Genomic DNA, 16013 nt, shown 5'->3' with positions numbered 1-16013 from the left:
AATGGGCTCCATTCCGCTCTGGGTTCCCTAGGCCCGCTTCAGCGCTTTCTGGAAGAGAATTAGGATGGGGGCCGTTCTAATCTCTGGGGCAATGATGTTCCAGAGAGAGGGAGCCACCATGGAGAAGGCCCTTCTTCTGGGTGTATCTCCCTCGGGGATGGGACCCGCAGCATTCCTTGCCTCCCCGTTCTAATGGGTCGGGTAGATGTGACCAGAAAGAGATGGTCCCTCAGATAACCTGGTCCCAAGCCATGAAGGGCTTTAAAGGTGACAACCAACACCTTGAATTGCACCCGGAAGCAAATCGGCAGCCAATGAAGCTCCCACAGGAGAGGTGATACATGTGCACACCGAGGTCTGCACAAAACCACGTGGGCCGCTGCATTTTGCATCAACTGGAGCTTCCAGATGCTCTTTTAAGGGCAGCCCCATGTAGAGCGTGTTGCAATAGTCAAGATGGGAAGTGACTAAGACATGAGTGACTGTGAGTAGGGATTGCCGGTCTGGGAAAGGGTGTAACCGGCACACAACTTGCAGTTGCACGAAGGCCCTCCTGGCCACAACAGGTCACCTCTTCGAGCAGGAGTCGTGAGTCCAGGAGAACCCCCAGATTACACATAGGGTTTGTTTGGGGTAGTACCATCCCATCCAAGACCAAAGATGGCAATTCTCCCTGAGCCAACAAACCCCAAACCCAGAGCCACTTGGTCTTGCCAGGGTTTAGTTTCAAGCCATTGCTCCCCATCCAACCCCTAAAAGCCTCCAGGCACTGCGAGAGGGAGGACACGGCATCACTTAACTCAACATGGGCTGAGACATACAGCTTAGTATCATCAGCATATTGAGGATACCTCAGTCCATAGTGACGGATGATCTCACCCAGCGGCTTCATATAAATGTTGAACAGGAGTGGAGAAAGTACCAAGCCCTGTGGCACCCCATATAGCAGTGTACATAGCATCTTGTAACAAAATGGATACTCACACAACTTTATCAAAAAGTTTCTGACCAGTCAACCCATTGAAGCACAACCAATACAAACTGTGAAAAGGATAACATGGATAACATTATCATATATCAAAAATATCTCAGAAACAATCAAGAAACTATTACAACCATAACAAAAAAACCTACAAGCCCTCCAAAACAAATGAAAGACCCAGCAGACCAAGAAGAAGAAAAAGAGTAATTTGTAACTTCCTACAGGACTTTACAACTTCTGTGTGGACAGTATATTCATAAATACCAACTAGCAGTCAGAAGACACCATGGAAACTTCTTAATTTCACAACACATGGACAGACTCAACCATAGTTTCAACTGGGAAGCTATGAGCATCCTAGACTAAGCTAAATCCAAAAATGCTTGGAAGCTTGATATTCAAGACAAATTAGCCATATAAAGATAAACCACATTTAGACCATTCAAAAGAGACAATAAAAAAGTTAAAAAGGAAACAAAAATTCCAAAACCCATCCTCTCCAGCAACCTAAACACAGATAAGCAGACATTATAGTATCTAAGGAGAGCCAATTTAATCTAATGATTAAAGCACCGAAAGCAGAGACCGTAAGTTTAAATCTTGCTTAGCCATGAAAACCTGATGGGTGACTTTGGGCTCTCTCAGTCCAACCCACCTCACTGAATTGTTTTGGGTGGGGGGAGGGAAAGGGGAGGAAAGGGCATTGGATATGTTAGCTGCCATGATTGTTATTGTTTGTAAAAATAATAAAGGCAAAAAAGAAAGAGGAAGAAAGAAGAGGAAGGGAGGGAAAGAGGACGAGAAGGAAGGAAGGAAGGAAAATGTAAATGAATGAATGAATGAATGAAATGGAATTATTAGCACCAGATAAATCAAGCAGAAAATAATACCCTCTTTTTCAAGGAGAAAACCACATCTCCAAAAATACTGTTAAGGTAATATTGCATATAAGCAAACGCCACATTCACTAGCGTTAATGATGCTACTTACTACTTAGTTGGGTAATGAAATGTTTGTGAGCAAACAACCAAACTCAGCATCAAGGACTCCATGGTTAATTCTTCAGAAGGGCAAACTTTTATCTTGTTTCTTACTTTCCATCATTTTTCAACTTATCTCACATTATTTCTTGCCTACATTTTGGTTTCCAGATAGGCAATTTCTGTTACTAAGCTATTCGTTTTCATCTTGGGTTTGAAGTGGAAAGAATGTGAATGGACTTTCTAAATGAGATTATTAGTGAACATATACTGATTTTTAAACTCCATTCTTTCTATATTTCTCATTATATACTGCTCTTGATGAAAGGAGATAAAATATTTTTGTCCACACTTTATATCTTCTTTGAGTTCTATTTCAACAGCCATTGAACTGTTTCTGAGTTATTTTGTTTACTTCTTTACAAAAACTATCACCATCATATGTTATCACTTCAACTAAAGGAGCTGATAGCAATGACAATTGTTCCCATTGCTGCAGATGCCATATCTACAGTATGCTTGGAGAAAGCATACCTAACAACGTCTCAGTGCTCGTTTGCCTAGAGGTCAATAAAATAAGGACCCAGATTGTTGGGAGCAATATGCTAACTCTGTAAACTGCTTAGAGAGGGCTGTAAAGCACTGTGAAGCGGTATATAAGTCTAAGTGCTGTTGCTATAAACTACAAGGTTGAAGGAGCCATTTTCTCTTTTGAACTGTTACAATGATTCTCAATTATTTCTGTTCTCAGTTAATATAATTAAAGTGCTTGCTAAACTTTATATTACAGTAATAAATGATTCCTATAAATATATATTCTTATATGAAAATATTGACCACATTTTTTTTAATATCAGGAAGAGAAGAAAAGAAAGAGAGAGAAAGAACATTGTGATACTGAGGGTGAAATGGATGACTTTGATCCAGGAAAAAAAGTGGAAGTTGATCCACCCTCTGATCGTCCAGTCCGGGCCTGTAGAACTCAACCCAGTGAGTAATTTAGATTTGGTGTATCAGTAATGTCAGTCATGATAATGCATTTATAAAAGTCATAGCAAATCTTTAATATGTATGTTAAAAATGACATGCCATGATACTTTGAATGACACCAGCATTCACCAATACCCAACAACTATTCTGAAAAGAATGGCCCAGTCTCATCTGATTTTTAGTAACTGTATGAGAATGGAATGTGCTCTCATTAGGTCTCTGGACTCTCCAGAAGTTTGTGTGAGGGCTGTGCTCTTTCATAGCATCCAGAGCCTCTGAAATCATGTGACAGGGGAATGTGCTTTCATGTACTTTTGGAGACTTCAGAAGCTGCAGAAGGATATTCTCCAAAACCACGAGCGAAGGCCTCATGCAACCAATTTCAGTCTTGGGTAGGCTAGAGCCTCTCAATAGAAAGAGAAAGAGAACACTAGCAAAGGTAAGCATGCGTAGTAGATCCTAAGACCACAAGGCAGCCTTTTTTATGTCAGTGGTGGCATTAGAGCTGAAGTAGAGGCCTAGACCTTTATTTCAGGTCCAGCCTCAGTGCTACTGCCAGGCTTCTCTCAACTTAGATGTTTAGGAAAGAAAGATCCTTGACTCCATTCTTTGAAGTGAAAGGTTCTTTTACTAAAGTCAAGTGGTTACAGCGAAAGCAAAGCTGGATCTGAGTAATCCTGTGCAAAGGTTGCAATTTTCCCCTTCCTCTGGTCCTCCCCCCTAGACCAATCCGTTAGTGTCCAATAGTATTTCTTTTTGATGATTTGGGAACAGCTTTGAAGGTTGGCGCCTTCAAGTTTTGCATACTATTCTCGGACTTCATCCTTGATCAGTCAGTTTAGTCCAGCTCAATAACTTATGCCATGCCCTAAGATTCCTTATCCTTGCACATTCCCATGCCCAATTCTTACTTCCCCTCCCTTGCATTGTATGGTAGGATTCCAGTGAAGGGAGGTATGCTAAAGGTGGGAGGTCTGACATTCTGCCCCCTTTGAAAAAGATATTAGTCCTTTAGGAAAGGAGACAAAAAGGAGAGATAGTTGGAGTTTAATGAGGCTTCTTTGGCTATTTGTGGTCAAATTTACAAAGACGTTTTGATGTTTGCACATGTTAGGGATCCCCCACTTCTGTCTCTGAGGGAGGGAAATCCTTCCACACAATTAGATATTGGATTTTCCTTCAATGTCTATGGGAGTCCAAAATGCCTTTAACTTCAAAATGCTGTTCCCCTTCAATTAGAATGGGAATTGGTGATGGTTTTGCAGGGCATAGGGGTTTCAATTGCTGATTTCAATAGGCTACAGTGAAAACAAGGTGAACATACCTGAAGGGTTTTGGTAGGTCCAATTGAATTATTAGTGAATTGATGACTCTGCTGACAGGGAAAGTACCAATGTTTTCTTGATGGCTGCCTAGAATGCAGATATTTGGTGGAGAGATAGACTTTATCGCCTATGTTAAAAACTTTTGGTTTGGAGCATTTTTTGTTGGCATGCTTTTTATAGGTTTCTCATGCTGCTTCTAGCTCTTTGTGGACTATTGGCCAGGTGCTTTGAAGTTGTGTAATCCATTCTGCTCATGATGTAGTTTGTGGCTTGGCCCGGGGTAATTTGGACATTGCTACAAAGTCCTGGTCGGTGGTGATTTTAAAGGGGGTGAAGCCTATGCCACTATATACTGCATTATTGAAGGCCACCTCTGCAAAGGGCATGAGCTGAATCCAGTTGTGCTGTTGGTAGTTAATGTGGCATCTTAGGTATTGTTCCAGGATGCCATTTTATGTTCACACACACCCGTTCACCTGGATATGATGGGAAGAGCTAAGCCCGTGGGTAGTGCCAAACAATTTTGCTCCTGTCAAAATTGTGAAGTCAATTGAACTCTGTTATCTGAAATGATGAGCTCCAGGGCTCCATGGAGTCTATATACATGTTACACAAAAAGTTTGGTTAGGGAGCATGCTGAGGGAATCTTAAGGCATACTACAAAATGTCCTTTTTCAGGGATGGCCATGAGCTTACAGACCTGCTCCCTCCCCCTCCCCAAAAAAAGCTTAATGTTCTTCCTTCTCCCTCCACTAGCTTTCTTTCTGCTCACCATGCCCAGTCCACTTACTTGTCACTTTCCCTGCAGGGGCTGACAGTTGTCTTAGCTAGAATGCTAACAAAGGCAATTCTCCCTAGAGTTGGATCGAGAGCATCTAGGCATGGGTAGTAGCTCTATGTTCTGCATGTAGACTGAGCATGTGATCTTTATTTCTATATTTAGTCAGACCATATTTAGTCTATATTTATTCCTCCTCCTCTGCTGGTCTCCCAGTTCAGCTCAGTCCGCACACAGAAAAGACGTATTGGAGAGAGCTTTGTCCAGGCCTAGATCCTCCAAGTGTGAGCTTACAAAAAAATCATTTTTCTTCCTTTCAGGATTGGTTACAGCACTAGGCAGCTTTTCGGTCTGCCAAATTGCTGCCTCCATTGCCGGCTTGATTAGCCGAGGTCCCAGCCAACCGCGGTTAGCAGTAGGGCCCTTAATAGCGGATCCGGCTCCCTGGCGAGCGGTGGTCCTGACATTTCCACCAAAACAGGTGGCAAGGGGCTCAGTCACTGCCCAGCTGTGTCTGGGGCATACTGTTTGGCAGCGAGAGCGCATAGGGCGCTATTGAAGCCACAGCAGCTGCAACCTTTGGAAGGTCCGACTGCCTTTCTTTTGTTGGAAGAAACATCCTTCTAGGTTCTGCTCCAAGTGGGGAAACAGACACTGGAAACATGGAGACTGCTTGGAAAGATGGTTTAATGGTGGACAGGATCACATGGCTTGAGTTCCTGAACAGAAAAGGGGCAGATACAGTAAATCCTCTGGTTTTTATGCTCTCTCTGGCTCTGCATTTCTTGGGGGCCCGAAAGAGTATCCTGATTGGTTGTCAGACTTCCAGGGGGTGGGGGTTTTAGCTAGCCTTGCCGGCTGATGCAATCTTCCCAGGTGCCATGTGGTGAGCCTCTGTCTAGATGGGTCCCATTGTGTTAGTTTCTGTTGCTATTGTGTTGCAAATGTCCTTTGACAAAGGATTGGGTTTCTGCCTCTGGCCCATTAACAAAGGGTGGGGGGCAGGAAGGTGGGAGCTGCTGTGTCTGTAAAACATGCTTCTCCCAGGGAAATATAATATTCTGCCTTTTTCATATTTTCTAAAATATTTCACTCTTCCAGGAAAGGGGTGGGTGCTAACTTCCTACACTTTAAAGTGGGAGATGGCATCTCGTGTGCTTTCCTCTGCTCAGAAGCCCAAGGCAGATGGCAAGAGAGCTTTTCCTGGGTCCTCCCTTGTTATAGGGCTGGGCTCTTCAAGCCAGAGAGCGGCAGCCGGGGGAGCTACAACCAGGAGCCAGGCAACTGCATCTAAGAGCAGCAGAGACTCCAAAATCGCTGACAAGGATGCAGAATGTCACCAAAAGGCAATTGAAAAGGAGCTGGCTAAGATCCAAAAGGCTTAGAAAAGCCTGGATCAATGGGGGGGTTGGCAAAAGTTTCCCGCCCTCAGGAAGAAGGGCCTTTGGAACCTGGTAATTTTCCAGATTCTTTGCAGCCAGCCTATTACCACCAATGGTCTCCAGATGGCGCCAGAAAGTCATGCTATCCAACCTTAGGAAAAGTTTTGGATAGAGCTGAATCATTTTCTCTTGCAAGCACTAACTTGCCTGTGACTGGAACGGAGGGGTCTGCTCCTCCTCCCAGAATTAAACCAGAAGCTTCCTTTACTCCTACAGCTGCAGGAATCCGTCCTATGGAGGAAGCAAGTTCAGATTTGCCTGAACAGTTGAAGGACCTTTCCCAAGCTATTACGCAGGGAATAGTTGCAGGCTTGCAGCAGAGGACTCTTCCTTCCCAAGGGGCTTCCTCTTACCAACAGCAACAGACACAGTCCATGTTTCAAGAGGATTGGCTGGATCCTCTAGATCTGACCTCCCTGGTTCCTTCCATGAGGAGTGGGGACTCTTCGGTAGAAGAGGAGGAATTTCTGACCTTTTCAGAAGATGAAGGGCAGAATCCGGATCCATCGCCCTTTACTGGTCTTTTTAAGCCAGACTTATTTAAATCATTGCTGCGTAAAGCCAAGGCCATAATGAATTTGGCCCCTGATCAAGTTTCAGAAGCAGCCCAGAGTCCTGGGGATTCAGGCCATCTGCTCTTTTCTGAGCCTACAGTGGAAGCTGAGGTAATTCCAGCTCCCAAATTATTTCTGCATGTGATTCAGAGGCAGTGGACCAATCCTGGAGCAGGTATGCCTCCGTCTAAATCGGAAAGGAAGTTTTACAATGTAGCCTCAGATCTTTCTGACGCACTAGAGGTTCCTGCGGTAGACAAGCCTGTCACTGCTATGACTTCAGTGGCAATTTTGCCTCCTGATGCAATGGATTGTTTGAAGGCTGAGGACAAAAAGGCTGAATTGTCCTTATGAAAGTCCCACCAGGCGGCTGCCTGGGCAATTAAGGCTGCTACATCAGCTTCGTTCTTTAATAGGGCTTCTTTGCTCTGGCTTTGCCGGATGCAGGAACGAATTCCTTGTGTAATCTCACATTTCAGAAGATGTGAGATTACACAAGGACATAAATAAGCTGGTGGCTGCGGCTGAGTTTTCTTGCCTGAACTGAATGTGGCAAGTTCGCTTCTAGATCACTAACCTCTTCAGTTACAACCGGGCACCTGCTATGGCTCAAACATTAGCAGGCTGACAATAAAAAACAAATTGAAGTTGGCTTCGGCCCCCTTTTCAAGCAATAACTTGTTTGGGGAGGCCCTTGACCCAATTCTAGTTGAGACAAGGGTTAAGGGCAAAGTCATGCCTCCTCTTTATAGGAGGGGGGAGAGAAGATTCTCTCCATATTTTTGGAGACAATCCTTTCGTACTCCAGAGTCGGGAGGCAATTACCAACAATTTCAGAGATCATATTCTGGCAGTCAGAACAGACAGATGGAGAGGTCAGAGTTCTGGGGCCACCAGCAGTTTCAGAGCAAACAGCCCTTTTGTGGGGCAGGAAGTCATCCCTATCATCATTCAAAATGACTGCAGCGCTGTTCTGCATCTGGGCAGTTGGGTCAGCCTCCATTTTCATCAATGGGAGGCCACAACTTCAGACAGGTAAGTACTCAGCACAGTGCAGTCAGGTTTGTCTCTAGAGTTTCTCTACACTTCCCCCAAAGATTTTTTTTATGAAGTGTCCCGTTTCCAGGGATGTAAACAAAAGAAGCCTGATGGACTCAGTGATCAACAACTACTGGAGTTCCAGGCAATTCAGCCTGTGCCTCAGGAGGAACAGGGACTGGGCTTTTATTCAGGACTATTCCTGGTACGGAAGAGCTCGAGGGGATGCAGAGCTATTCTGGATCTAAAACTTCTGAACTTGGAGTACAACTGTTTCAAAATGCAGTCACTCCATCAATTCTGGGGAGTATATGACACGGTGAATTCCTTCCATCCATTGATCTCACAAAGGGATATCTTCATACACCCATAAGCAGGATCACAGATAGTTTCTCCGCTTCACTTATGCAGGCAGGCACTATCAACACAGGGCCATGCCATTCGGTCTGTCCTCAGAGCCAAGAGCATTCACTAAGATATTGGGAGCTCTGGCACCTCACTCAGCTCTGGCTCACCTTTGATCAATACCTATCAGATCCAGTGTTACCTGGATGACATTCTGATTCAGTCCTCATTCAGGCAGTTTCAGACCTAAAGATCACGATTCAGGTCCTACAAGCACATGACTTTTCAATAAATAGCAAGAAGAGTCATTTTTCCCCAACTACCAGATTGCTCCACTTGGGAGCCATAATAGACATATCAATATGTATGGTCTCTCTCTCTCTCTCCGGAGAGACTGGACAGTTTGCATCAATTGGCAAGAAGGATCTCAGCCAGGGGAACAGTACCTCTCGCTCTCCTGCTGCAGCTCCTGGGGAAAATGATGTCATCTATCTCCATCGTTCCATGGGAATGACTGCACTCCCACGCAGGGAGCGCAGGGTGCTGCAATGGTTTCTCCTATCCTATCAACGATCCAACAGGAGAGGGTAAGAGTTCCCCTACAGGTACTGTACTCCCTTCAGTGGTGGAGATCTCAGGCTCTCACCAGGGGATGTCTATTCAAGGAGCCAGACCATCTGACCATCACAACAGAAGCCAACCTTTATGGTTGGGATGCTCATTGCCAGTCACAGATCTCACAAGGCCGGTGGACCCAGGCAGACCTGTCTCACAAAATCAATTGGCTGGAGCTCAGAGTGGTTTATTTGGTCCCCAAGAGCTTCAAAGATACAATAGAGGGTCAATACGTTCTGGTCTTAACAGACAACATGACGGCCAAGGCACACATCAATCGGCAAGGGGGGGGACTCATTCCAGGCCCCTCATGATGGTGGCGGATTGCCTGGGGTGCTGGGCGGAGAGACATCTTCAGCCCATAAGGGCAGAGCACATCTCAGGGGTCCTGAATGTGCAAGCAGGGTGACAATGGATCAGTCAGAGTGGCGCCTGCATCCCTCACTCTTTCAACAGCTGTCGTTACGGGAGGCTGGTTCTGGATCGGTTTGCCTCTCCAGAGAACTCCCACCTGCTGAGGTTCTTCAGGAGGTTCAGGTCAAGTGCCCGGACAGGATGGCTGCCCTTCGCCTCGGGGTCTGTTATATGCCTTTCCTCCCCTATTCCTGATTCCAGCAGTCATCAGGAAGGTCCTTTCGGAGAGGGCGGAAGTGATCCTGAGAGCCCCATATTGGCCCAGGAGACCATGGTTTGCCGACCTGGTCCTCCTGTCAGTGAGAGAACCCTGGAAAATTTCTCGGGACCGAATATCCGTCAGTCAGGGGGCCCTGGTCCATCCGGACCCTCAGTGGTTCCAACTGATCCCCTGGAGATTGAGTGGTGGTCCTTGAGGCGGGAGAATTTTTCTCAGAGTTATCCAGACTATCCAAGCTTCCAGATGACAGTCCATGGACAGGATATACAATGCAACCTGGAAGGCCTTTTGCTCCTGGTGCTCCAAATCAGGGACTGACCCTTTGAAGGTTTCGGTGGCTCAGCTCCTGGAGTTCTTCCAGGAGGGATTAGACAAGGGGTTAACATCCAATACCATCCGGAGACAGGTAACTGCTCTGTCCTCCGTTCAGTCATGTGGGAGTTTAGAGTCACTTGCTAAGCATCCCACAGTGTGCAGGTTTGTCAGGGGCGCCTCTAACTTGCGCCTTCCTGTGGTATACAGATATCCCACTTGGGATCTCTCTAAGGTTTTACAGGTTCTAACGGAGGTTCCCTTTGAGCCGCTAAGAACAATAAGTCTCCACTTCCTCATCTTTAAGGTGGCCTTCCTCATAGCTATTACATCGGCCAGGAGAGTTTCAGAGTTGGTGGCTCTTTCTGTTAGGCAAGACCTCTGCATTTTTCACCAGGACAGGGTGGTCCTCCATTTGGACCCTTCTTTCATTCCCAAAGTCAATTCATAGTTTCACAGGGCCCAGAAGTTGATTTTGCCTAATTTCTGTCCGGGCCTAATTTCTGTCCGGGCCCATTTCTGTCCTTGAACAGAAATGGCATACTTTAGATGTTAGAAGGGCCCTCCGTATTTACATCAAATGCACGTCTTCCTTCTGGAAGACAGAATCCTTATTTATTTCCTTTTAGCCATCTACTCTGAGAAACAGGGTCACTCCTTCCATGGTGGGCTGTTGGATCAGGGTTTGTATTGCCAAGGCATATGAGTCCCAAGCCCTGCCTACATCTAGGCACACTACAGCACATTCCACCAGAAGCGCAGCCACAATGGCGGCGTGGGCGACGCAAGCCTCGATTGAGGTGGTGTGTCAAGCAGCAACCTAGTCCTCCCCATTTATTCTATAAGTTGGATTCCTTTGCCTCGGCGGAGGCGGCCTTCAGGAGGCAAGTCCTCCAGAGGGTTCATAGTGTCAGGGGACTTAGGACCAGACTGCACCCACCCATTGGGGACAGACCAGCTTTGATATATCCCATGCCTGGATGCTCTCGATCCAGCTCTAGGGAGAATGGGCATTGGTCCTACCTGAACGCCATTTCTAGTAGAGCTGGAAGAGAGCATCCAGTCCCACCCTTACTAATGTCTGGTCCACAGTCTGGAGGGGCTAATATTTTTCAGGTCACAAGTCTATTCATCGCTATGCCTTCGCCGAACTGGGAGACCAGCAGAGGAGGAGGGAGTGACCAAATATGGAAATAAAGATCATGTGCTCAGTCTACATGCAGAACATAGAGCTACTACCCATGCCTGGATGCTGTCTTCCAGCTCTACTAGAAATGGCATTTAGGTAGGATCAACACCCATTTTCCTCAAGATTAAAGAGGAAATATTTCTCAAGCCTGACCAAGGCTTGCTGACTCCCTGAGGCCTTTCCACGCATTAGTGGGCCTAGCTGACAGAGGCCTTCTGGGCATGGTGGGGAATAGGGGAGTTAGGGACCTGACTGATGGTGGGGAGGCAGGAGGCCTATGTACTACCGGATTTAACTGTCTGAGACCTTCTAGCCCATGGCAGGTTTCTGCATGCTAGTGGGCCTAGTTGACTGAGGCCTCTCAGGTCATGGTATAGTGGGAGTTATCAGGGCAAACACATTGCCAAGCACCCAAATTTTGATGACCCAGCCACTGGGGTGCTGCACTGGGCAGTGGTTATAAGTCTGTTTTGGTAAAGAACAAAGTATTTAATAAGGCTATTTCATTCATTCATATCTTGGATGTCTTCTGCTTGTGTTCCCTTTATTTTTTTGAGATATATATATATATATATATATGTATGTATGTATGTATGTATGTATGTATGTATGTATGTATATTTGTTTTCTGAGGTTTTGGAGGTGTTTATATGTAGGTCTTTGATTATTCGGGTTTTCTCCCGCGTAAAATTAGAAGTGTCTTGGTGACGTTTCGACAAAGTCTCATTCATCATCTTCAGGCTGGTGTTCTCGGCTTCGTGCTTCTAGGAGCAATGTGTGATCAGACTAACCCGAGCACAACCAAGCCCCCACCCAAACAGAACACGCCCCCATCCAATCAGAGCACAGCCAAGCCCCCATCCAATCAGAGCACAGCCAAGCCCCCAACCAATCAGAACACACCTCCACCCAATCAGAACACAGCCAAGCTCTCACCCAATCAGTTCACACCCCCACTGGCAGTTAAAAGGAAGAAACAGCTGCGACCACACATTGCTCCTAGAAGCACGAAGCCGAGAACACCAGCCTGAAGATGACGAATGAGACTTCATCGAAACGTCGCCAAGACACTTCCAATTTTACGCAGTACAAAACACGAATAATCAAAGACCTACACACACACACACACACACACACACACACACACACACACACACACTTAATGAATTCTATTTTTAACATTTGCATGTCTCATAAGCTCTTTTGATTGGTCCTTTTTTCTGGGGTGGAAGGTAGAGTATGTACTCTTAAATGAATGGTTAATTTGTTATCTTTCTTGTGAAGAAACACATTCAATAGTAGAAGACCTCTGTAGAAATAGCTTATATTATTAGAATAGTGAAAACATAAGAATTACTATCAAAACCTATTTTTTGTGTTGTATTATAGCAGAAAATGAGAGCACTCCTATTCAGCAATTATTGGAACATTTCCTTCGTCAGTTACAAAGGTAAGAATATATCATATATAAATATAATAAGATGTACAGCTGCTGTTTTGAGTTTTGAAATTTAGATGCTTAACAATGTGTCTTCTCTGATAAAGAGGTGTTTAAAATTTAAAGTTTAAAATTTCTTTACCAAATTGATCCACTTTATTTTTTGCAATAAGAAAAGGGCTCTGGAGACTCTAGAAATATTTATAGATCATATTGCTTGGTACAGGTAGATGAGCTTTAATCAGGTTCTTAATTTACCTCCAGGTTTGGAAGACCCTTTCCCACTTACTGAACATTTTTGTTCATTTATGTTACATTTACATTTATATTTACATTATATTTATGTAAAGAGCCATGGTGGCGCAATGGATAGAATGCAGTACTGCAGGCTTCTTCTGTTGACTGCCGGCTGCCTGCAATTTGGCAGATCAAATCTCACCAGGTTCAAGGTTGACTCAGCCTTCCATTCTTCTGAGGCGGGTAAAATGAGGACCCAGATTGTTGAGGGGAATATGCTGATTCTGTAAACCACTTAGGGCTATAAAAAGCACTGAAGTGGTATATAAGTCTAAGTGCTATTACTATTGCTATTTGTCCTCCTCCTGAGAACCCAGATTGTTGGGAGCAATATGCTAACTCTGTAAACATCTTAGAAAGGGTTGTAAAGCACTGTGAAGTCTAAGTGCTATTGCTATTTATTGTATGGAATCTAATGGGAGAGGAAAATGTGACTTACATTGAACAATATTTGCATTGAACTATGTATCTTATCCATAGGATAACTAAATTGAATTATTGCTTTTTGCAGTAATTCAATATAGCAACTGATAGGTCTCACTTTCAAGCAGTCTATAATTAACCCTGCCCCCACCACCAAGCATCTTTTTTTTTTTAAAAAAAAATTGATTTATATGCCGCCCTTCTCCGGAGACTCAGGGCGGCTTACAGTGCGTTAAGCGTAAATATACTTTTGTATATTTTATACAAAGTCAGCTTATTGCCCTCATAAACTGGGTCCTCAATTTACCTACCTTAGAAAGGATGGAAGGCTGAGTCAACCTTGAGCCTGGCAAGATTCGAACTTACTTTAATTGCAGACAGCTAGTGTTAAATTGCAGTGCCTTGACTGCAGTTATCCAGGCTCCTTGTCCTCAGAGCACTTGTCTCGAATTCTTTACTTTCTCCAGGAAAATAGGCTGCCTAGATCCTCTTAAAGGACCAATTAGATTTGGCTTGGGCCATGTAGAAACATGCAATAGGTGTACTTAGCAGCACCAAGATTTTAGTGGATGATTTAGAGTAGTTTTTCACTAATTGGCTGCTTAAAAGAAGATAAATCCAATATAGGTAGTGTTCAGTTTAAAACAGTTCATTTAGTGACAGAAGTTACAATGGTGCTGAAAAAAGTGATTTACAGCTATTCTTCACACTTAACGACTTTGCAGCATCCCCAGAGTCACATGATTCAGGTGCTAGGCAACTAGCATATATTTTGACGGTTGCAGTGTTCCAGGGTTAGGTGATTGTCATTTGTGATCTTTCCAGATGGCTTCTGATAAGCAGAATGAATGGGGAAAGCAAGATTTGCTTAATGACTAAGATTCACTTAACTGCAATATTCACTTAACCACCATGGCAAAAAAGGTCATAAAATTGGATACAATTCATTTAAAAACTACCTTACTTAACAGAAATTCTAGTCTCAATTCTGGCATAGGTCAAGGACTATCCATATCTCATTAGTTGCTCTCTGTTTGAGAGGGGCCCATTCTGGACCTCTTCCTCATATTATCTCATCCTACCCTGAACACTAATGGCAAATGGGAAAGAAGACTATCAAGCGAATAAATTCACTGGAAGGATAACTTAATCAGAGAATTAGTGGGAGGGAACAAAGACTGTCTAGTCATCACAATTTGTGTGTCAGTTTCCTCTGAAATTCCCCCATAAACCCCATCCTTATGAACTGCCTCCAAAATTACTAATTTATCTCCCAGGATGAAGAAACTTGACTTTTGGTCATGTCCCATTCCCCATTTGTTTTTGCTGTGTAAAGGAAGAGAGAGACACCTTCCATCTTCATCTGGTTCTGTTGTGCTATGCTTGAACATTAAACTTGGCAAGCTGTTCGGCCCATCTTCAATCAAGGAAAATGGGAAACATTATGTGTCTATTTTCCTTCTGATGGATGAGATGATATAACAGAATACAGATCTGGCTTTTAGAAAGGGGAAGAAAGCAATGAAATATTAAAAGGAAGGAAATGGCAATTCCTGAGAAAGTGGAATGTATTCAATAGATACTTCAAATAATCTCACCGATTTTATTTGATATAAAATGGGACAGATAGAAACTGAGAGGCTTTCATGATTGTAAACATCTTTCTGTCAAACATCAGCCATAATACTAATGACTGTTTTGAATAATATGCAGATTGTACTACACGAATGGCTATTTTATATGTGAAATTATGACTGAAATATTTCTGCCCCTATATTGGTTCACACTGTCAGGAAGTTTCTCCTTACTTTTAGGTTGCTTCTTTCTTTGTTCAGTTTCCATCCATTGCTTCTTGTTTTGCCTTCTGGTGCTTTGGAAAATACATTGCCCCCCCCTCTTCTTTTTGGCAGCCCCTTAAAAGCCTGTTGCCTAACACACTCTTGGGCAAAGCATGTGAGCCATTTCCTCCTTTCAGTGGTCCATGAAAGTGCATCTATAGTATGTAGATAATAAAGTTGAAAAAAGATGAACAACATTTTTATAAAACTATAGATATGTTGAGGCTGAGTGAGACAAGGAGTGGCTGGGATGGGAGGGGAAGAGCCAGGCGAGGCACCCCTTGACGTGAGTGACATTCAGTTGGCCACACCCAGTGTCACATGACCATCAAGCCACACCCACAAAATAAACCACGCCCACACATCTGGGAGTAAAAAATTCTGGGCAGCATTGGCTACTGCAGCTTGTTTGTTCCAAGATAATAACAATAACAACAACAACAACCCATATCAACCATTAGCACTAGTCAATGGTATTTGTGATGCATTTTTGAATGTTCAAAATGGAGTTTCATGTTTAATGAATAAAGTAAATAATAATAATAATAATAATAATAATAATAATAATAATAATAATAACTTTATTGTCATTGTACGTATATACACAGTATATACGAAATTCACATAACACCCAAAGACCAGGTCCAACACACATACAATCCCAAACACACCCCCACCCTCCACAAATTCCCCGCCCCTAAACCACCCAAACATTCACACAAAAGACCAAGTAATGCTGTCCAACAGCTCACTGATGGTGGCTCTTTAGTTCATTGTTGAGTGCAATTATAGCTCTAAAAACTATTCAGAAAGCGTGTGGTCCGAGTTTTAAT

At 43.9% G+C, this 16013-nt stretch overlaps 1 protein-coding gene across 6 annotated transcripts in view; it reads left to right on the top strand.

The window, feature by feature from the left end:
• The window catches only part of BRD9 (bromodomain containing 9), a 71786-nt gene that overhangs the window by 13914 nt on the left and 41859 nt on the right, over positions 1 to 16013 (top strand). For all 6 annotated transcript variants that reach the window (XM_034416371.3, XM_034416367.3, XM_034416370.3 and 3 more), the window contains exons 3-4: positions 2820 to 2952; positions 12574 to 12634. In XM_034416371.3, coding sequence (XP_034272262.1) covers positions 2820 to 2952; positions 12574 to 12634 — 194 coding nt within the window. The remainder of the gene's footprint in view (positions 1 to 2819; positions 2953 to 12573; positions 12635 to 16013) is intronic.

Source organism: Pantherophis guttatus, chromosome 4, assembly GCF_059756535.1.
Source record: "Pantherophis guttatus breed Tessera chromosome 4, ASM5975653v1, whole genome shotgun sequence".
Taxonomy (NCBI): Eukaryota; Metazoa; Chordata; class Lepidosauria; order Squamata; family Colubridae; genus Pantherophis; species Pantherophis guttatus.
This window is presented reverse-complemented; position numbering and strand designations above follow the sequence as displayed.